This window comes from Macaca nemestrina, chromosome 10 (genome assembly GCF_043159975.1).
Source record: "Macaca nemestrina isolate mMacNem1 chromosome 10, mMacNem.hap1, whole genome shotgun sequence".
Classification (NCBI taxonomy): domain Eukaryota; kingdom Metazoa; phylum Chordata; class Mammalia; order Primates; family Cercopithecidae; genus Macaca; species Macaca nemestrina.
In genome coordinates, this window is record NC_092134.1 from 1,038,185 (window position 1) to 1,061,809 (window position 23,625).

At 45.6% G+C, this 23,625-nt stretch overlaps 1 protein-coding gene across 19 annotated transcripts in view; it reads right to left on the bottom strand.

The window, feature by feature from the left end:
- Positions 1–23,625, bottom strand: part of LOC105490546 (E1A-binding protein p400) — a 135,325-nt gene that overhangs the window by 67,409 nt on the left and 44,291 nt on the right. For all 19 annotated transcript variants that reach the window (XM_011756299.3, XM_011756297.2, XM_071070762.1 and 16 more), the window contains 10 exons: positions 21,378–21,518; positions 20,766–20,844; positions 20,010–20,059; positions 19,214–19,271; positions 16,163–16,252; positions 7,961–8,068; positions 6,815–7,005; positions 6,241–6,418; positions 1,847–1,983; positions 296–465 (listed from right to left, as the gene is read on the bottom strand). In XM_011756299.3, coding sequence (XP_011754601.2) covers positions 296–465; positions 1,847–1,983; positions 6,241–6,418; positions 6,815–7,005; positions 7,961–8,068; positions 16,163–16,252; positions 19,214–19,271; positions 20,010–20,059; positions 20,766–20,844; positions 21,378–21,518 — 1,202 coding nt within the window. The remainder of the gene's footprint in view (positions 1–295; positions 466–1,846; positions 1,984–6,240; positions 6,419–6,814; positions 7,006–7,960; positions 8,069–16,162; positions 16,253–19,213; positions 19,272–20,009; positions 20,060–20,765; positions 20,845–21,377; positions 21,519–23,625) is intronic.

The window sequence follows — 23,625 nt, forward strand, 5'->3', positions numbered from 1 at the left end:
GAGACAACACTGGAATTCTCCAGCCACGGGGCTGGATGCAGAGCGTCTTCTCGGACAACGTGTGAGAAAGGGGACAGTTATTTGACACTGTGAATGTCAACGTGCACATGACTGAAAAGGGGGGCTGCGTTGACCCAGCTCTGGGGCTTTCTGGCCCACGTGCTGGGATGAAGATGAAAAGCAATTCTCTAGCTCAAAGGCCATTTTTTGTGTCTGCAATTACGCAGATTTCTTCAAGAGAACCTTTTACATCAACAGCAAAGAACACTCAATGACAAGCACGGAACACACAGACCTCTGCAGGGTGAAAACCGCTTCCCAGTGCCTCTCGGTCATGCCTTTCACACGCTGCATCTCATCAATGACCAGACACTTCCAGCGCACGCGTGTGAAGGCGGTGAAGCCCCGGAAGAACTGCGTGTAGGACGTGATGCAGACGTGGAAGCTGTTGGGTTCGGCCCACTCCTGCAGCACAGAGAGGACAGCTCAGCGCCTTCGCACTCCACTGTCTTCCAAAACCACCTTGAGGACACACGCTTCCCAAAGCTCTCCACCCAGTGACTCCGTTCCCACCTATAATTCTACTCGCTTTTTTAAATAACTTGCTATTACCGCACAGAAAATGGCTGCGTTTATGTTTTTATCTCTTCCTCTAGGGGTCTAAAGCAGTTTCGTTGACAAATTAAGAAGCTATTCTGCAGGCGCTGACAATTACCATTTGGAAAATACTGAGATTATAGCAGAGGATCCTGAAGCAGGGCGAGCTCTTCTAGTATCTAATCAAAACAAGGGGAAGTGTGCTCAGAAAAATAAGAGATGTCAACATCTGTATTGCAACTGACTGCATTATACGCTTTCTAAAAACAAACTAAAAGCCAGACACAGAACTATGGCTTGAATGTGTTCCCTCCAAAATTCATGCTGAAACCTAACGCCCATGGTGGTGGTATTGGAAGTGGACACTTCCCTGCTCTCAAGGATGAGCTTGTGCAGCAGGAAAGGGCTGGAGGGAACCAGCCTGGAGCCTTTTGCCCTTCCATCCCTTCCGCCAGGTGCCCTCCAAAACATGCAGCAGCAAGGCCCTATCTGGGAGGCGGAAACCAGGCCCTCACCAGACACTAAATCTGCTGGCATCTGGATCTTGGACTTCACAGCCTCCAGAACTGTGAGAAATAAATGTCTATACTTACAAATTACCCAGTCTGTGATATTTTGTAATAACATCAAAAACAGACTAAAACAGTAAAAAAGAAAATACTACTGAAAGCTCACTTTTTCTCACTTTTTCAGTAAACACTACTCAACACAATGTCGTCTAATGGTCCAAAATGTTCTACTCAATGGAAAGCTGTGATGAATCTACCTTTAGTGACCTAGTACTAAAAACTATAGGGCAGAGAAAAAATGTTAATAAGTTAAAATTTGTTCCAGAAACGTCATCTATTAGGCACGTTGTGCAAATGTTTCTATGGGTTTTAAATTCAGATCTGGGGGCACCCAGCTTCTCCTCTGTGCCTGTGGAAGTCAGCAGGGCCTCCAGGGAAAAGTGCCGCACTGCCCCAGAGAAGACCATTTCCGGAGGAAACTGCCCCACTTTCTGGACAATGACACTGAGCTCTGTGCACACCTGGGCCTGCAAGGGTGTGGCCCTTCTGGCAGGGAACGGCCAGGCCGAGGCGGTACTGTCTATGCTTTCGAGGGGAACAACGTAAAGGTTTGTTAACTCATGAATGAGTGATTTTTAATAATTACATTAGTAAGCATGTCTTCACATTTTTTAATGTGTCTTTTATAAAAATTAAGATGGCTTTCTGTTTAGCTTTATTTTATGTTTAAAAAAAAATACCTGTCTCTTTGCTTTGAGTTCTCTGTGACTGCCAATATATGAGAGGATTTTGAGCCCGGGACACCAACGTTTCAATTCAAGCTCCCACTTGAGTATATTACAACTTCTCACAACGACAAGATGGGGGCCCCAATTACCTACAAAGGAAAAAACAGAATTTTCCACGTCAAAGTATCTGTCATGTCCAGGCACTGAGCACTGTGTCTGACCAGAGACGCTTCCTCAGTATGAGTAACATGAACCACCACACGACTGAGGCAGACTTGGGGGGAACAAGTGCATTCGTCTGGAGCCAGCACACCGCCCAGAAGCTGCTCCTTGGCCCCCAGGGTGCTGCTGCACAAGCAGCAAGCCTGGCTCGGAGGAGACCTCAGTAGACACACATTGAATGAGCAGTCTCAAGAACATCCTGGTGTTCATTCAAACCACTCTTGAGCTCCTCCAAGAGTCCGGAGGAGTGAGCAACACTTAGAAAGTAGACTCACAGACGAAGAGAGCCCCAGACCCTGCTCAAGTCCTTCCCACAAGCCAGGCGACCATGCAGCAGGCGTCTAAATTGTGTTTTGTCAGCCAAGGGCTTGTGCCCATCACTGCTTCCCAAGCTTTAGTGAGGGCACATCCAAACCATCCTAAAATACATTGTTTCAAATTTCCTTCTTCAGAAAACTATGATTTTTTTTTTAAGATGGAGTTTTGCTCTTGTCACCCAGGCTGGAGTCCAACGGCACAATCTCGGCTCACTGCAACCTCTGCCTCCCAGGTTCAAGTGATTCTCCTACCTCAGACTCCTATGTAACTGGGATTAGAAGCGCACGCCACCATGCCCAGCTAATTTTCGTATTTTTAGTAGTGATGGGTTGTCACCATGTTGGCCAGGCTGGTCTCAAACTCCTGACCTCAGGTGACCCGTCTGCCTTGCCCTCCCAAAGTGCTGGGATTAGAGGCAAGAGCCACTGAGCCTGGCGAGAAAACTAAGGTTTTTAAAGATTATTAGAGGAATACATATGAATTTCAACTTCTGTGCTATAAATGAAACATAAACCAAGTTACAAGACAGACTTAGTAGACTTTAAACAAGTATTTACAACACATCCATCTACAGCCATTACTGCTAATATGCAAAGCATTCCTGCTGATCCTGGAAAAGAACCACCCAATAGAAAAATAAACAAAGGATATGAACAGAAGTGTCACAAAGAAAAAAATATAACAGGACAATAAACTCTTTAAAAGACACAACCAGCTGGGCGCGGAGGCTCACGCCTGTAATCACAGCACTTTCGGAGGCTGAGGCAGGCAGATCACAAGGTCAGGAATTCAAGACCAGCCTGACCAGTATGGTGAAACCCCGTCTCTACTAAAATACAAAAATTAGCTGCGCATGGTGGCGTGCGCCTGTAATCTCAGATACTCAGGAGGCTGAGGCAGGAGAATCACTTGAACCTGGAAGGCGGAGGTTGCAGTGAGCTGAGATCATGCCACCGTAACTCATCCAGCCTGGGCAACAGAGCAAAACTCCACCTCAAAAAAAAAAAAAAAAAAAAAAAGGCACAATCCAAGGAGTAAGTAAACACAAATCAAATCCAGATGGTATTTCAACCCCCAGTAAAAAACAAGATTTAAAAAAAAAAAGAAGAAGAAAAGAAAAGCTGGCTAGGCACAGTGGCTCACAGCTGTAATCTCTGTAATCCCAGCACTTTGGGAAGCCAAGACAATCTCTGTAATCCCAGCACTTTGGGAAGCCAAGACAGGAGGATCTTTTGAGGCCAGGAGTTCGAGACCAGCCTGGGTAACATAGTAAGACCTCATCTCTCCAAAAAAAAAAAAAAAAAATTAGCCAGGCATGGTGGCATACCCCTGTATTCCCAGCTACTTGGGAAGTTGAGGCAGGAGGATCGATCACTTGAGCCCAGGAGGCTCAGGTTGCAGTGAGCCAGGACCACACCACTGCTCTCCAGCCTGGGCAGACACCTGTACCAGCACCTGCACTGATGCAGACCACACACTAAGGCAAAGCCACATCAGCTCCAGTGCTTGCTAGGCCTCTATCGTGGTTGACTCCAATCTTTCTATACTCATCCCCCACCGTCCCCTCATACCCTCTTGCCCTCACACTGGCCTCCGTGGTGTTCCTGGATGTCAGCTGCATTTGTAGCCCCCACCCCCAGTGCCCCACCTCCCTGAGACCTTGCCCCAGCTGGCCAGAATCCTGTCACTATGCTGGGTCATCAGTCCATTTCAAGGTTCATCTGTACCAGTGTGGGGTTCCTGAAAGCAGGGCTGCACCCTCAGGACCTAGAAAAGTGCCTGGGGTCTGTGACAGCCATCACGGAAGGAGCAGATGAATGAATGCTGAATGATTCACTCATCTGTTCAACTGACAAAATACAATCCCCTAGTTTTAGAAGCACAGGCTACTTTCAGGCTGGGCATGATGGCTCATGCCTGTAATCCCACCACTTTGGGCAGCCAAGGCAGGCAGACTGCTTGAGCCCAGGACTTCAAGACCAACCTGGCAACATGGCAAAACCCTATCTCTATCAAGAATACAAAAATTAGCCAGTTTTTTGTTCAGTCACAGTGATCTTCCTCCTTAGGAGGCTCAGGTGGGAGGATGACTTGTGTCTGGGAAGTCAGGGCTGCAGTGAGCCCTGATCATGCCACTGCAATCCAGCCTGGGCAACAGTGCCTTAAAAAAAAAAAAAAAAAAGAGCCAGGCACGGTGGCTCAAGCCTGTAATCCCAGCACTCTGGGAGGCTGAGGTTGGTGGATCACTTGAGCTCAGGAGTTCCAGACCAGCCTGGGCAACACGATGAAACCCTGTCTCTACCAAAAATTAAAAAAAAAAATTAGCCGGGCATGGTGGCAAGTGCTTGTAGTCCCAGCTACTTGGGAGGCTGAGGCAGGAGAATCACTTGAACCCAGGAGGCGGAGGTTGCAGTGAGCCGAGATCGCGCCATTACACCCCAGCCTGGGCAATGAGACTGAAACTCCATCTCAAAAAAAAACGAAAAACAAAACCCTCTCCGGAGCTGAAGGGACCCTCAGCCCTGCCTCTCTCTCCTTAAACTACTTGGACTGAGACCCCCACTGCAAGCCCACTGTGCTCCATTTCTTTTCACACAGCCTTCAGTCAGAGCACCCATGGGGTCATCACTTCCCTAAGCTGACCCTCCTAATTTAAACACGTCCAACTTTTTTTTTTTTTTTGAGACAGAGTCTCGCTCTGTCGCCCAGGCTGGAGTGCAGTGGCCGGATCTCAGCTCATTGCAAGCTCCGCCTCCCGGGTTCACGTCATTCTCCTGCCTCAGCCTCCCAAGTAGCTGGGACTACAGGCGCCCGCCACCTCGCCCGGCTAGTTTTTTGTATTTTTAGTAGAGACGGGGTTCCACCGTGTTAGCCAGGATGGTCTCGATCTCCAGACCTCGTGATCCGCCCGTCTCGGCCTCCCAAAGTGCTGGGATTACAGGCTTGAGCCACCGCGCCCGGCCCATCTTTACTTTCAAAGCTCAAATATGAAGATGAGGCCACGTCCCCTCTTCTCTGCAGGAATAGCAAAGCCTGATTTAAGTCTGGAACATACAGTGGGAACCACATTCCAAGATGTTTACTGAACATTTCTCTTACAACAGCAAGAACAGTGAAACCTTGTCCTGTGTTAGAGACACAAGTCACACCTTCTTCTGCAGCTAGGCACAGAGCAGGAGACTGAGGTGGGCACCTGACCTAAAAGCCAAGATAGGAAGGGCAGTGAACAGGGAGCTGACTCTAAAGACTGGAAAGGAGGCCAGAGGGCCTACACAAGCTGTGTGCCAGTCAGAAGTGTCAAGAGGGTGAAGAACCAGGTGGGGCTGCCATGCAGAGGCTGAGCCCCCACAGGGTACCCAGACCCGTTCCCTAAGGAACCCGAGCAGTGGATCAGAAACGCTGCCCCACTGACAGGTGAAATCCAGCAAGAGGGACAAGAGGAGGCGTGCACATAGTAACACGAAAAGGATACAGTGAGCCAGGATGCGTGCCACAAACCACCCCACACAGTTGAGAGCCCTACAGCGGGGTTCGTGCCAGTCTAGAAGCAGCAAGGGAAGTGGACCACCTGCTCTGCTGCCCACACACTGCACAGTGACCTGACCCTGGAGTCACAAGGTTCAGTCACAGCCTGATGAGTCTCTGCATTGTATTAGATTTTCACTAATAGTTACTGGATGTTAACTGTGAACTAGTTTTTTATTCATTCATACAATGAATACTTCTGAGCCTCAATTTGCTCAGGTCAAAGGACAGAAGCAAAGAAGTAGATACGATGGCCAAGTCCCCACACTCCCATCAAACACACTGGCCTATGGGTAAGTCTTAGCAAATAGGTATTGTTCAAAAAACTAGCAAACTCTTACCTTCGTTACAAGCTAGGTGGGCAAAGAAAGCAATGATCTGCACTGTTTTACCCAGTCCAGCTTCATCTGCCAATATGCCATTGAGATTCTTCCTGTAGAGCTTGGCCAGCCAGTCCAGGCCAATCTTCTGATAATCTCTGAGAGCCCCGTACAATAGAGGCGGAGCATTAAACTTGACCTGCAGCGATGAACAGATCAAAGAGTGGCTGCTGGTCAAAACAATCACCAAACTTTTTCTAAAAACTGAAACCAAAGTCACACTATAAACCGATTAGAAAGCCACAAAAATGATCTACAGAAAACAGGAAGAGGAAGAATTGCTTCTTTTGGAGACCAAGTCTCGCTATGTCATCCAAGCTGGTCTTCAACACCTGAACATCTGGGCTGAAGCAATCCTCCTGCCTCAGCCTCCTGAGTAGCTGGGACTACAGGCACATGAAGAATTGCTTTTTCTGACAACTCTGTAGTTGGGATAGAGCACTTCACTGGGAAGAGGAAAAGCTTTTCTCATGGCTAAGCTATGTGCTCTGTCTCTCAAAGGCCCATCCCACACTTGAAAAGCTCAGCGCCTCACCGAGGTTGTGACCCGAGCACTGCCCTTGGGCAGGATGGCTTCAGCCACCGCAGTGACGTCCGCAATGTCCTTGGCATTTGGCTTCCCGACATTCATCCTCTCGGCAGCTTTGAACTGATCCATGATGAAAAGTGAGTCGATGAGAACCAAGTCCTTGCGACTCTCCCTGTCGCCTGGACAGTCATCCGCATCTGTAACGACAATAAAACAGAGAAGTGGGGGCTGCTGAGAGGCCTTTATAAATCTGAACCTTTTTTTAAAACAGGAAAAAGTTTATAGAATCCAACTACTTCAAATACAGAATTAGGCAATAACTTTTTACTTGAAATCCAAAATATCTAACAATGCTATCTGGATAAATGGGAGAGAACTCTTATGAAACTATCAAACCAAGGACCACTCCGGAAAGCCCTCCAAGAGTATAATTTGCCCCAAATAGTCTGGCATTTTGGAAAATGTCTCCATAGCAATCAGGAGCTGGTATCACAGAGAGATACATGTAGGTGTTTCAAGGTTTAGGGATCTCCCCTCTATCACCAAGAAATAAAAGAGCAGAATGCTTTCCCAAATGTGGGAAACTGGGAGGAGACCAAACCCGCCACTCCTTCCTCTGGTCCTGCTAGCAGTGTGGGGTCGGGAAAGGCCTGAGCTTCCCAGGGCTCCTGTGGGCCCCTCCCCAACTTGTATGCAGGAGTCTAACTGTCCCAAGAACTGTATGCGGGGGGCTAACTGTCCCGAGAACTGGAATGAGAGCAGGAAAGGCAGACCTTTTCTGGTATGCTCTGTGCATCTGTTTAGAAAGTCTAATAAGTAAAATAAACTACTCAAAACTGATGTGTTAAACAAACACAGCACAGCCTGAATAAACATGCTATCTAGGTCCATAAAACAATGATGTTTATAAATCTAGAGAAAAATATTTTACACCCTTCACAACATGATCAAGTGTCCCAATAGCTGTGCCAGGTTAATAAAAGCACAGAATGTAACAAAATTCTATTCAACATAAAGATACTTATTAAATATTTCTAATTTTTTATTTTATCAAACTAAAAGAAATTTTCTAAATCTTATTTGAAGTCTTTGTCTGTAAGTATTCCGGCTTCTGCTTTTAACCCTGAATTCTTCCAAAGGCTGGTAGCGCACCTTCCTCTCCACTTGTGTCCTCCCCATCAGGCTTCGGCCGGGGCCACTGAGAACTCGGCAGGAAGGCGCCTTCGTACAGCTTCATCAGGTCCAGGAGGGGCAGCTCAGCTGCAGAGGGTTGAGGGCACAAGGGCTGTTACTTTATAACAACTGTCATTTGAATTGGGAAGGAGCAGCGGCCAGGAAAACCACAGTAAGAAGGGCACGGGGCTTCCTCTCACATGTATTCCTTTTTCCAGCTTTAGATCACTCCTTGGAAAAAGATTACAATGTCTAAAAGCACACTTGTTTTTTCTAAAAACTAAAATGGTTGCCCATTACTGATAAAAGGTGTAAACTATTTTGTTGGGGCGTGCAAGGGGAATCATGAGAAATTACTCAGTCAGCGCAACACACGTTTGGGTCATGACATACCAGAGACCCAGACTTCACCACAACACAGTACAGCCAGGGAACAGCACTGAACTTGCACCCCTGAAATTTATTCAAATTTAAAAATGTATAAAATATTTTCTCTATAAAGATGAGAATCTTTGAAAGAAACTCAACTGTATTCACAAAAGATTTCAAATACCTGAAATAATCTAAATGAACAGTAACAGTATAGACGAATAAATAAAAATGTAAAAAATGAACACCACTGATAGGAAATAACTGATGAAGATGATATATAAAAATATAAAACATCAAAGTAAAAAATAAAAAGCAAAAATGTTAAAAAGTATGATAAAACATAGTTAGGCTTTTTTAAAAAAAAACACTCACCTTAATTGCTTAAAAAAAATACCACACATTAAATCCCCAATCACAATGGGCAAAGGATATGAAGCTGTTACATACACAAAAGTATAAAGGGCAATGAAATACTTTTTAATTGATCATCCCTGGAAATCAGTGCACAATTTGTTTAGTATAGAATTATCAACCACCTTAAAATCATAACACTGAGAAACTGTTATGAATTAGGTACTCTCACTTGCTGCTGCTAATGGCATAAACTGGCTGGATTTTTCTGGAAATCAACACGGAAAGCTGAAGGGCTTTGGAATCCAATGCCCTCAACCCCATCGTTTCCCCCTTTAGTGAGTCTATCCAGAGGAATGAGAAATGTGAACCCAGATTTCTGTTCAAAGAATGTTCACACAGTGGTAGATCTAACAGGGGAAAACACTTCAGTTGGGCTGTGTACTCGTGATATGTGCGCTTGTCTGCATCTATATTTTATGTCAAATAAAGACTGTTGAGTCAAAACAACAAATGCCATGGACAAGTCCCCTACAAGGACCACGTTAAAGGCACTGCCCATTTGGGACTAGCAAAACACCCTTTGAATTCATTTGCTCAGGATGTTAAACATTCGCCACACTGGCTTGATGGACACAGACGTAATGGAGCCCAGTGAAAGTATTAAGTGTTGGCTGTGGAATCCAGGTGGTGTGTCCATGGTGTTCCTAACAAGGTTCTTCACCTTTCCTGTCTGTCTGATGCTTCCAGAGCAAAATGCTGGGCTGCACCATTACAGCATATGACGCTATATATAAGTAGGAAAAACAAGCCAAACAACTGGAAACTTCCAATAACAGGAGAATTCTGTAAGGTGTCTCAGAACAAACAATACACAGAAATCAGCCTCCACATAGATAAATGAGTTAGAAAATGCAATAGAAGAAAAAAAAACCCATTTAGACAGAAAATTAAATACAGTTGTCCCTCAGAATCCTTGAGGAGTTGGTTCCAAGGACCCTCTCGGATACCACAATCCAAGGATGCTCAAGTCCCTTATATAAAGTAATGTATATTTGCACGTAACCTATACACATCCTCTCATATATTTTAAATCATCTCTAGGTTACTTATAATACCTAATACAATGTGAATGCTATGTAAATAGTTGTTACACTATTTTTTTTGTATCTTTTTTGTAATTGTTGTGCTGTTATTTTGGCTTATTTGGTTTGGGGATTTTTCTGGTTGGCTGTTTGGTTTGTTTTTGTTTGTTTGCTTTTTTAGAAATGGGGTCTTACTATGTTGCCCAGGCTGAACTTGAACTCCTGGGCTCAAGTGATCATCCTGCCTCAGTCTCCCAAGTAGCCAGGATTACAGGTGTGAGCGACCACACCCAGCTGTATTATTATTTTTTACTGTTTTGCTTTGTTTTGTTTTTGGTAAATATTTTCTATCTGTAGTTGATCAAATTCATGGATCTGAAACCATGGATATGAAGAGCTAAATATACTTAGAATTAAACTTTCAAAAATGCACCACATCTCCGTGAAGAAAGCTCTCACAAGCTCCTGAAGACCATGAAAGAAGCCTTGACCTGACGAGAGGCTCTGTTCATGGATTCAGCTCGACACCATGAAGACAACGGGATGCCCGAGAACCCACCTCCTGCAGTTTACTCCTGGCCTCTCCCACACTGACCTGGCCTGACTGATGTGACCACCATCTGGGAGAATGACAGCACGTGACTCCAAGACTCAGTTATAAAAGATACTACAGTGTCTATCCTGCTCCCACACGGACACTTGCCCTGAGACACCAGCCCCAGGTCAGGAGGACACTAAACCTGCCCTCAGCATGCAACAGAGCCCATCAGCTGGCAGAACGAAACAGCCCGGAATGGCATCCTCCAGCCTGCCACATCAAGCCTTCTGAAAAGCATCTTCACAGGAGACCTACGCCACAACCACCCAGCAAGGCTGCTCCCAAACTCTGCCCCAGAGAGAGTATACAGTATACAGCGCTGATTTAACAGGTAATCTAGTAAGTCAAGAACGCACACCGCGATCAGATAGCCACCGCAACAAGAACACAGAAAGCTAACAGAGAAGAGGAAATGAAGTAACTAAATACTTGACTGATGCTTTAACCAGAAAGAGATGACTAAAGAACAGGTGAGAAAACACAAAATAAATTTTTAAATTATGATAGATCTAGGCCCAATTATTAATAGAACAGGCTTAAATTTAATACAAATGTACTAAACACTCCAATATAGAGACACAGGGATGTTAGAAGAAACTGGAGGGCAGAGAAGACCAACTACAAGCTATTTACAAGAGACATGCTTTATAAAAGAACACAGATTAGAAGGTAACAGAAACTCCCTCTAGAGGAAACTCCCTCAGTGTCAGGCCTAAAATAACTGCCACAATAAACTTCCAATAAATCGTCAAAAATCACAAAGTACACTAGGAAACAATGTACCATCAGCAGAAACCAGGATTCATAAACGACAGCAGAATCAGACCTGCAAAAACGTCACCCATGCAATTATCAGGCACAGATTATAAAATTTTATATCTGAAGAAATAAAAGAGAAGACCGAAAGTGTGAATACACAGCAAGAGATAATTTTAAAATTTCATGTAGGTTTTCTTAAAAACCATTGGGAATGTCTTAAAACAAACTGGTAACTGGAATTTAACACTTAATCAATGGGTTAACAAAAGACTAGGAAGAGCTTAAAAGAGAACTCATCAAATAGAAAACAGATGTGACAACATTATCTAGAACCAAGTAAAAATGAAGTAACAGGATAACAATCCTAAATCTATATATGCACATACTAACATAGCCTCAAAATACATACAATGAAAACTTGACAGAAACTTAAGGAGAAACAGGTACTCATTATCATAATGGAAAATTTTAACATACTTCTCTCAGTAATTGATAGAGCAAGAAGACAAAAATCAGTAAGGACAAGACGAACCGGATAATGCAATCAACAAGTTCTACCTGGTGGACTCAGAGAGAAAAGGGCACCATGACCTGATGAATTCATGTTGTTTGAAAGCATGTATGGAATGTTTATAAACTGATCCATTCAAAACCCACCTCAACAAAATCCAGATCAGTGAGAATCCCATAAATCCACTGTCTGATCAAAATGCAATTAATGCAGAATAATAGTAAAAATATATATTGAAAACCCTGTAATATTTGGAAATTAAGAAACATCCTTCTAAATAACTCACAATAAAAAATATATATATAGGGGAAATGAGAAAATATTTAAAACTGAATAATAAGCATGATATTCAGCTAAAGCAGTATTACAGAAAAATTCAGACCCTTAAATGTTTATATTAATGGGCTAATGAAAATTAGTAAGTTAGTCATCCAAGTTAAAAACTCAGAAAAAGATGTTTTTAAAAAAGAAATACTAAGGGCCGAAACAAAACAGAAAACAATACACAGGCGTCAGGTAAAAAAAAAAAAAAGAAACTGACAAACTTTTGACAAGACTATCAAGAAAACAGAGAAGCTTAAACACACAGTATTAGGGGGAAGAAGGGACATATGTACAAACGTAGCCAAGATCGGAAATGCTGTAAGGAGAAGTTATTGACAATGTATGCCAATAAATTTTAAAATTTAGATGAAATTAAAAAATTCTTAGAAAATGTGACTATCAAAATTGACTATGAAGAAAAGAAAAAGTCATATTCCTCAATTTAATGCACAAGGGCCAGGCACGGTGGCTCACACCTGTAACCCCAGCACTTTGGGAGGCTCAGGTGGACAGATCACCTGAGGTGAGGAGTTGGAGACCAGCCTGGGCAACATGGCAAAACCCTGTCTCTACTACAAATATTAAAAAATAGCCAGGTGTGGTGACAGGTGCCTATAATCCCAGCTACTGAGGAGGCTGAGGCAGGAGAATCGCTTGAACCCAGGAGGCGGAGGTTGCAGTGAGCTGAGATCACGCCACTGCACTCCAGCCTAGGCGACAAAGCAAGACTCTGTCAAAAAAAACAAACAAAGCATGCAATACCCATCTACAACAGAAACACTGAAGAGTAGATACGAACTTCATTAATCTTATAAAAATATTTACAAAAACTCTATACACCATGTCCATTCTGGAAACACTAAAAGTATCATCACAGTCATCCTGAGAGCAGCAGTGAAGAACACTCCATAGGACACGTCAGGCCAAGGCTTCCACACACTGTAGATCCTCAGAACAACCCTGGTTATCCCATTTACAACTGAGAAAAACACCACGGAGAGCTTAGACAACCTGACCAAGGCCATGGGGTCAGTAGGCAACAAACATTAGGTTTGAACCATGCAATTATGACTCAACACTCTAACACTCTGCCTTTCTACCGAAAGTGTTCCCCTTCAAAGCAAGAAAAAGCCAAAGTTGTCCACCACTAGCATGAACTCAACACTGTACTGAAAGTCCCACCAAGCACAAAACGGCAAGAAAAGGTAGTATAAAAGGAATAAGGATTATAAAGGAAAAACTCTTTCTTCAGAGAAGTATACAAAGACTTTGCATACAAGACTGTATGCAAAGAATTAATGAACAGAGTTCAGAAAAGTTGGCTGGGTGCAGTGGCTCAAGCCTGTAATCCCAGCACTTTGGGAGGCCGAGACGGGTGGATCGCGAGGTCAGGAGATCGAGACCATCCTGGCTAACACAGTGAAACCCCGCCTCTACTAAAAAATACAAAAAACTAGCCGGGTGCGGTGGCAGGCGCCAGTAGTCCCAGCTATTCAGGAGGCTGAGGCAGGAGAATGGCGTAAACCCGGGAGGCGGAGCTTGCAGTGAGCTGAGATCCGGCCTGGGCGACAGAGCGAGACTCCGTCTCAAAAAAAAAAAAGAAAAGTTGCTGAGTATAAGAGAAACAAAATCGACTGCACTGACACGTATCAGCAATATATTTAAAATATAATTTTAGAAAATATACCACTTGGCACAACTTTTAAAAATATATAGTACCTAGAATTAAATTTAACAAAAGAGACACAATCATCAAATTTCATGGAAAGCTATTTAGGAAGACCTAGCTGAATGGAGAACTATATTTTGACCATAGACTGGAAAGGCTGAACTTCATAAAGATGGCAATTCTCACAAAGCATCCATTAATACAATTAAATTCTAATCAAAATTCCCAATAGGTTTTTCTGTGAAGCTTGATGAGCTGCTTCTAGCACGGATCTGAAATAGTCACCAAACAGACAAGATCCTCCCAACGCAGAGCAAGGCAGAGAACCTACCTGACCAGACATCGAGAACTATTATAAAGCTACAGTAAGAAAGACAGTGTGGCATCAGTACAGACTGGCACAAGTTTTCCAATAAAAGAATAAAGATCCCAGAAAGAGCCGTGCATAAAAGGAAACTTGTTTTATGTCTGAGCTGGCATTGAAGATCAGTGGGGAAAAGATCGGCTTTTCAATATGACTTTCCAAATATACATTTGGGGGAAAAAAGGGAAACTGCACTCATTTCACAATGTAAGAGTAAAGCAGAAAAATTCTAGATGATATATCCTTGTGAACAAGACTGACAAATTCAACTACAGTAAGTCCTCACTAAACATCATCAATAGGTTGGTTCTTGGAAATTGTTACTTTGAGCAAAATGATGTATAGCTGATCGGTGGACAACCTGGATTGGAACTGTGAGGGTCCTCTATCCACAGCAGGACCAACCCCTCCCCTTCCCCCTACCCCACTACCTTCTTATCCTACGCAACGTGAAGATGACGAGGATGAAGACCTTTATAATCATCCACTTCCACTTCATAGTAAATGTAGTTTCTCTTCTTTATTTTTTAACAACATTTTCTTTTCTCTAGCTTATTTTGTTGTAAGGATACAGTACATAATATTAAATATACATAACATATAAAATAGGCCAGGCACAATGGGTCACACCTGTAAACCCAGCACTTTGTGAAGCCAAGATTGGAGGCTCACTTGAGCCCAGGAGTTTGGGACTAGCCTGAGCAACACGGTGAAATCCCGTATCTACAAAAAACACAAAAATCAGGTGGGCATGGTAGCGCGCACCTGTAGTCCCAGCTACTCGGGAGCTGAGGTGGAAGGATCGTCTGAGTCCAAGTCAAGGCTGCAGTGAGCTGTGGTCCGCCACTCACTCCAGCCTGGGTGTCAGAGTGAGACTGTGTCTCAAAAAAAAAAAAAAAAGAAAAGAAAAAGAAAAAAACCACATAAAATAAGTGTTCATCGACTGTTTCATATTATTGATAAGGCTTCCAGTCAACAGTCAGCTGTTAGTACGTTTTGGAGGAGTCAACAGCTATATGCAAATTTTCAACAGTGCAGGTGGCGGGGGCGGGCTGGCACTCTTAATCCCCACAATGCTCAATGGTCAACTGCATAACAAACCGATGTTTTTTCCTCATGGCTATAATAAAACAACATTACTGTAACGCCATTTCACTTCAAGTTGCAGTTTCCAGGAACTCACTGACAACATGAAATGAGGACTTTATGTATGCTGAAATTAAGAACACCTTTCATCAAAAGGTACTGCAAAGAGTGAAAAGACACACCACTAACTGGGAAAATATCACTGCAACACAGAACTGACCAAGAATTCGTGCCCAGAATATATAAAGACCATCACCAACAAGTCAATACGGAAAGAAAACACCAAACTGAGCCAAAATGAACAAAGGAAGAAACATGGAAAGATGCTTCACTTCATCAGTTATTAGAGAAGTGCAACTTAAAACCACAAGGAGATACCACTTTTTATCCCCAGAGTGGCAGACAATACCAAGAGTTCCTGAGACGTGTGACAGCAATGAAAGAATAGCAATAAAATTAAATATATATAATTCGTTTTTTAAAAAAGAGTTCCTTCCTGAGATGTGGAGCTTGGCACACCCACTCTAAACAACAGTTACTCTCCTGCCCCTGATCACAGGCAAGCCACTCATGCACACGTGCCTGGGGAACAGGAGAATGCTCACAGCAAACACAGGGAACCAGGTGAATGGCCACCAACAGCACAAAACACAGTCAGTGACATATTTACAAAAAAAATACTGCCTGACAAAGACAATGAATGCACTGACAGCAACACATAACACTGCGGCTGAACTCAGGACACACAGGCTGAGTAGAGACAGCAAGCCCGTCAGGCTGTGGTGGGATTCGTTCCTACGAAGCTCTCACACATGCAAGACCAACAGTACATTCAGGGAGACACATGCAGGTGGCAGGGGAAAAAAACAGTCAGAGCAGAGTCCTACACACAACCCCGGAGGGCCAGGATCTCCAGGTCAGGAGGGAGAGCAGCAGGAGGCGCACAGGGACTGTTTTCCATAAAACAGGCACTGCTGCCTCAATGTATTATTATTCACATCTCACACGTTTTAAATGTTTCTTTGCACCTACTGAATGTTTAATAAGGTTGCAACAGCCTACCTTCCTTGGCTAAATTAGAAAGTTCTGTTTGGTGGTCCACAACGCCTTCGTTTGCTTCCTCCTCTTCAATTGTTTCCTCTTCGTCGTCCACTAAAATGGTTATCAGCGAGTGTCACTGAGAGGCAACACCACTTGCATGGCTGTTACTCATTATACACCATAAGGCTTCGAAATTATTTTGCATAGCTATTAAAGAAATTGAAACTGAGCTTTTAAACTTCTCAGGTTAAATTTGGAAATGATCATTTAATTAAATGAGCAGGAAACTGGAAGCGTATTTCCCCTTCCATTTCAGGCTGTGAATGACAGCCCTGGTTTTTCCACACATGGCAGACCTTCTTCAGGCCAACGTATGGAATGCTGTCAACCCTCCTACCTTCCTGCAGAGCCCCACTGTGGAAAGCCCACAAGCATGCCATCCGGGATCACTGTGAACTCGTCATCGCCATCGCCCATCTCATGAGGCCCAGCCACATCAGCCTGACACTATCCTTGGCTCTCCTGTCCTCCACAATCACCAGCTCAAGCCCGCTCCGCTCTCTTCAGCCCTCCAGCCCTGAACCTCACACCTCACTCGCCATAGAGATCTTGGCTCCTGGCAGAGAAAAGAGCAGCAACCAGCATCCCCACAGCCACACTCCCTCTGTCCACGGATCCTCTCCCCACCTGGGGGCCTGCACCGTCTCTCCTCTCAGCTGGCTCTTAACTTTTCTTCTCACAATCTAACATAACATCTCTCCCTTCCCACCATCAAAACTCCTCATTTCTTCACTACAAGACCCCCACTGCCCACCAAGAAGGCCTAGGCACCTGACCCCAACCACACAAGTCACTGGGCCTCCGGGTGCTGCCTTTTCTGACTGTACTCGACACCCTGGTGGCTCACGACAGGCCTGGCCATCTCCTCTTCTTGGAAACGCCTTCTGCCATTCCTTCTGCCTTCTGATCACTTGGTTTCCAGAGTGGAGAGCTTTGGAAAAGAAAAGTGAAGAAGACCTCGGGCGGTTAACCTGGCCTTCTCTGAGTTATCCTAAGACATCTTTAGGCATTAAATAGAAGCCAAATAAAGGTCTGTTTCAATACAGCTGAGCACCACATAACGACGTTTCTGCCAACAACGGACCGCATATGCAATGGGACCCTGTAAGACTGTAATACTGTATCTTTATGTTAGCTTATCTATGTCAAGATATGTTTAGATGCACAAATACCACTATATTCCAATTACCCACAGTATTCAGGAGAGTCACGTGTGTGCAGGTTTGTAGCCAGCGGCACAGACTGCACCATCTAGGTTTCAGTGAGTACTCTGTACATTCACGTAACAACAAAATTGCCCAGCAACGCATCTCTCAGAATATATACCCATTGTTAAGAAACACATGACTGTACACAAATGTGCTCCTGAGAATGTGAGAAAATAAGGAAAGTGGAGATGTCAATCTACATAAAGCCAACCGCAGGTACCAGAGTACAGGCCAGAGAAAAGGTGTTCCTCATGAAGAAATGACCTAATCCTTTTCCAGGTAACAAGAAAGACACAAACCTACGGTACTCTGTTGTGCTTCTCTTGTTGTCTGAAAGGCCAGGGTTCAATCCATCCCCAGTGCAGGATGGTATTATCTAGAATTCAGCACCAGGCCAGGTGTGGTGGCTGACACCTTTAATCCCAGTACTTTGGGAGGCTGAGGCGGGTGGATCACCTGAAGTCAGGAGTTTGAGACCAGCCTGGCCAACATGGTGAAACTCTGTCTCTACTAAAAATACAAAAATTAGCTGCATAGTGATCCGTGCCTGTAGTCTCAGCTACTCCAGAGGCTGAGGCAAGAGAATCGCTTGGCAGGGGCCTGAAAATGCCACCACAATGCCGTGCCAGTGCTGGGCCATGTGCCCGCAGGCTCCTCACTCATCTGCCACATTGCTGTTTCGTTTCTGTCATATGCAGCAGACCTGAATACCGCCAGTTTCATGCCAACAATCTGGTCAAACTCCCTATTGACTTCCAAATAAAAATCAATACATGGCCGGGCGCGGTGGCTCAAGCCTGTAATCCCAGCACTTTGGGAGGCCGAGGCGGGCGGATCACGAGGTCAGGAGATCGAGACCATCCTGGCTAACACGGTGAAACCCCGTCTCTACTAAAAATACAAAAAGAAATTAGCCGGGCATGGTGGCGGGCGCCTGTAGTCCCAGCTACTCCGGAGGCTGAGGCAGGAGAATGGCGTGAACCCGGGAGGCGGAGCTTGCAGTGAGCCGAGATCGCGCCACTGCACTCCAGTCTGGGCGACAGAGCGAGACTCCATCTCAAAAAAAAAAAAAAAAAAAAAAAAAAATCAATACATACCAAAGATCAATCTTCAAAAATTTGGAAAAGTTAACACACTTCACCAAATCAAGCCAATAAACCCACACTGATGCTGATCAAAGAGCCGAAGGAGAAACTGCAGGCCTCACCTGGCACCTGACAGGAACCGCCACACAAACACCCAAGAAAGTTTCTCCAACCTCTCTACTCCTGCTCTCCACTCTGTCTCTAAAAATCCATTCTAGTCCTGAGGACTTCTGTACTCAATCCACATGGGTTTGGAAATAGGTCGTGGCCGGGGCTGTCCCCAGCTCACACACCCAGTGCTCAGGTATCTGTTCTCATCTGAACGAGGTGCCAACATCTAAAATTCACATGAGTTTCTCCTGAAATCCCAATGGCTGGCAACCATGGGTCTACCACAGGACATACCAGGGCCACTTCTCGAGGACAGGAAAAAGCTTGGCCCTGTGCCACAGAAGCATGGGGCCCCAACACTCTCCAAGATGCACCCAAGTTTCCAAACCTCACAAAAGCAGATACAACCATGTTGCTCCAGAAAACATCCCAAGTGCTCTAGAGACACCAAAAAGTACTCTCTACACTGAGTGACATCTGGATAAATACGAAAGTTGAACTTTCTAACCAGCTGAAGATGACAAGACTAAACCCCAAGTCGCCACAGCTCTGTGTGATCTCATCAGCAGCGCTGCAGACAACAAAGATGGCACTGAGGGGGAACAGACCTTCGTCATCAGTCAAAGATACGCTAGCTTTTCTTTTTCTTCCAGATATTCCTGAATCCTGAAAGAAAGAAAGAAAAACCACAAGCATGAGATCCAAACACTCAGAATGGGAAACCAAGACAGAAGTGTCCATGGGACAGGGGAAAGCCCCAGGGCAAGCCTGCTGGGCCGCCCTTAGCCTCCATCTGGGGTCGGGTCAGGGCAGGGCAGTCAGGGAGCAAGGACATGATCAATGCTCACTGTGTTCAGCTGTCACTGCCAAATTAACAACGCACGTGAGATCAAGGCTATAAAGCACCAGTATATTTTCAAAGTAGACTGAGTCTATAATGAAAGGGATTAATAGGCCGGGCGCAGTGGCTCATGCCTGTAATCCTAGCACTTTGGGAGGCCAAGGCGGACGGAATGCCTGAGCTCAAGAGTTTGAGACCAGCCTGGGCAACATGGAAACCCCATCTCTACAAAAATACAAAAAAAAAAAAAAAAAATTAGCCGGGCGTGGCAGTGTGCGCCTGTAGTCCCAGCTACTCGGGAGACTGAGGCGGGAGAACTGCTTGAAACTGGGAGGCGGAGCTTGCAGTGGGCTGAGATCATGCCACTTCACTCCAGCCTGGGCGACAGAGACTCCGTCTCAAAAAAAAAAAAAGAAAGGGGAGTAATAGTCACAGCCTATAAATTCCTCTGGATGAGAATGAAAAGGCCCACTCCACTGGAGCGGCTTCCACTCCTCACACACAGTACAGCGACAACCCCAAACTTACCAGAGAACACAGTACAGCGACAACCCCAAACTTACCAGAGAACTTTCCTGGAATGCATCAAATCCTTTAGGTCTCAATTCTTTCCCTAGAGAGACAAGAAGCACAGTTCATTCCCAAGACGCCCCATGCTTGGCGAGGGCGCCTCTGCTTTCCAGGCAGGGTCCTGCTGCCTCCACCCACGTGCAGGGAAAGGAGGGACACGTTGAGTTCTGCCTCTTCCTCCTCATCACGCAGGGCAGTGGTTTTTACTATCTTGTGGCTCTATGCCTTTCAGCAGCAGCCACCTCTCAGCCTCAGGTTCCTCATCAATAACGGGGAAACACAGTGCCCACCCTCCTGGGGGCATCCTCAGAGGCAAACGAAACAGTGAATGCTGCCGCCACTGGTGCTGTGCATATCCTAAGTGGAGTGGCACATAACAAGTGGAGGCAGCTGCTGAAGAAATATCAAAGGAAGAACGACATGGAGGCGTCACCCAGCCAGGCACCCAGGGATCCTCCTGCATGGCAAATGCCTCAAGGAGCTCCTCACTCACTGTCCAGGGACTGAACCCCAGTTCTGTGTCCCAGAGTTTATCAACTTGGGGGTGCTGACTCACACCAGCACATCTCAAAAGCACTGAAGCATAAAACTAGGATGGCCACACAAAGAGAAATGTAACAATCAGGCAGCTGGCTGATGAGCAGATGTCCTCTGTGGGAAGCCACAGTGCCAGGAGACTGCCTGCTGAGAAAAGAATCCGAACAAAGTACCACCCAAGCAGTGGTAAGCCTTTTTATAAAGGGTCATACCTCTCCTGGAAACTTTCTGTAAATTTAAGGCTTTCTTCCTTTTTTCTTCTAATTCTACTTGTAGTTTTATTTCCACAACCTAAATGCAAAGGATTAAATGAATAAGGACGTTACTAAGGATGGGAATTACAGACGTTCTGCATACAAAACACTAAAACACATAAGCAGAATCTAAAAACAGTGTTTTCCAGCCTCGTCAGTTTGGTGCTTTTTCATTTATTTCATACTAACTACATCCTGCCCAGGTTCTATTAGGTGGTGAGATAAGAATTAAAATTTCAAAAAAGGAAAGCGAGCGACCAAGCGGCCGCTCTAGAAGTAACCATGGTGGTGACTTACGCTAACCCTGAAACAACAACGCCCAGAGGCCCTCCACGGCATGAAGCACCTCAGAGGGCGGCCACAGTTGAAGTGCATCAACCGTGCAAGACAGACGGAGGCATGAGCAGCTCATTCAAAGGCCAACGAGCAACAGTCCAGGAGAGTGCACACATTGCCGGCTCTGGCGCTTGAAAGCTTCCTAAGCAAGGTACTGAGCTCTGGTCTCGGGAAGCAGCCTCACCAGCTCCGACAGGCTGACTCTTAGGACCCCATGAAAACTGCGGCACTCGCCTGTTCGATATTCGACCAAAAGCACTCTATCTCGCGGGCCGTGGCGGCGGCTATCCGCCTCAGTCTGCTCTGCTCTTCCTTCTTCCCCCTTTCTTCACGGAGCTGCTTCTCCTCATGATGGCGCACCACAGTTCTAACGAGCTGGTGAATAAAAGTGCAAGAATTGTATGTTTTACTCTATGTCATGTTGGGAAAAAAAGGATATGTAACTTTTTAAAAATCTTCTCAGGCTAAAATTTATACAATTCACTGCCATATACATTCTTGTATGCTCTTAAGGTGGATTAGGAGAAATAGGACTACCAGCAAAAACCACTATCAATATTTTGCTTGACTTTTCTAGAAAGTGTTTTTATTTTTTTCACTAAATACATTATTTTTCTCAAAACTAGAATACCATATTGTGCTATAATCTTCCTTCCCCGTTTAATAGATGATTAACATCTCTCCATGCAATAAACATGGGTCAGCATCTCATTTCATGAATGCTGCACCAGTTACAGAAATTATTGGGCTGGGATAATTCACATTTTTAAAGCTTTTGCTTTAAATTGTCAAACTGCTTTCTAAAAGTTTAGACACTCCACATACCCACCAACAGAACCTCAAACGGGTGGAGAGAATTAAGATGAGAAAAGCTCCAGAGCCCTGAGAGCACAATGGCTGTAACCCCCACACCTGTTCTAGGGATGGAAATGTGCTCAACCACCGCCCGGACTCTGCGCACACGCCGTGCTCCCACTCAGCCTCCAGCGGGGCTCACTGTTGTCAATACAGGCCCTGATCAGGGTGGGCTGGTCTGCGGCCTTTCCCTGTATACCCCAGTGAGAGGCAGGAGGCACAGGGAGGGGCAGGCCTGGCTGCAGGTGCATCACTCAGCTGTTGCGAGATGGCCCTGGCCTGCGCCCTGTAGGTCCTGCACTGCTCTTCAGCCAACCCCACCAGCTCCCACTCCAGCCCATCAGCCAGCCCCCATCCATTCAGCCTGACATCCACATGTCCAGCCTGGCATCTACACATGTCTGGCCCCCTGCCCTGTCCAGCCTGGTGTCCACCATGTTCAGGACTATCTTCTTTGTGGAAAGGCTGGTTTAAGGAAGAATCTGGGTTTTTCTGAAATGCCTATGAATCTGACTTGAGACCCCTGACCCTCGGAACCCCACAGTTCTCACCCTGTGGTCTCAGCTTTTCTCTGCCTAACCAACATGAAGAGAGCAAGGGGGAGAATTCAGGGTAGGGAGTGGACAAGGCAGGGGACAGAGCACGAGGCCACAGCCTTAAGAGTACAGAAAATATGGCCGGGCGCGGTGGCTCAAGCCTGTAATCCCAGCACTTTGGGAGGCCGAGACGGGCGGATCACGAGGTCAGATCGAGACCATCCTGGCTGACACGGTGAAACCCCATCTCTACTAAAAAATACGAAAACTTAGCCGGGCGAGGTGGCGGGCGCCTGTAGTCCCAGCTACTCGGGAGGCTGAGGCAGGAGAATGGCGTAAACCCAGGAGGTGGAGCTTGCAGTGAGCTGAGATCCGGCCACTGCACTCCAGCCTGGGCGACAGAGCGAGACTCCGTCTCAAAAAAAAAAAAAAAAGAGTACAGAAAATAAGAACAAGGACCCTACAGCCCAAGAAACAGAGGCGGCGACACGGTAATAAGGAAGACAAAGAAGGGCCATGGCTGTTCACACAGTGAAAGTACAGCTGCTTCCCACTGAAGCCTGGGGTTTCTAGAAATCGACCACTTGTTCTCACTTTTCTAGTGTTAGCAGTAGGGCCTCCAGAGTCTTCCAAGGACTCTGCACCTGCTTTGGCAACAGTTAGGAGAAAATAAATTCTCAGCCGAAACTAAAGAGAAAGCTAGACTAGAAGGCCAGGAGGAAGAGCAGGAGGTGGTGCGGCCAGGCAGGAAAGCCTGGGACAGCCCCTTGCTGCCCCTTGACTGACACCAGGGGCCTTCTAACTCTCAGCTTCTCAGCTCCCTGAACAGCCCCAGCCACCAGCCTGGACCTGCAGCACTGGAGATATCCTAACTCCAACTGGCAGGCAAAGCCGGGCAACAAAGGGAAGCTAAATCCACACCAGTGCAGAAGTGCGGGAGCACAGGCTTGATTCCAACAACGCATGCTGGGCTCTGAAGACACCACCTCAGACTTAATTACACGGCAGTTATTCTCCAAACAACAGGGAAGTCTCCTTCCCAGACTTCACAAGTCAAGGTCTTCAGAGTGAGTCTGCCAGGCACGGTGGTT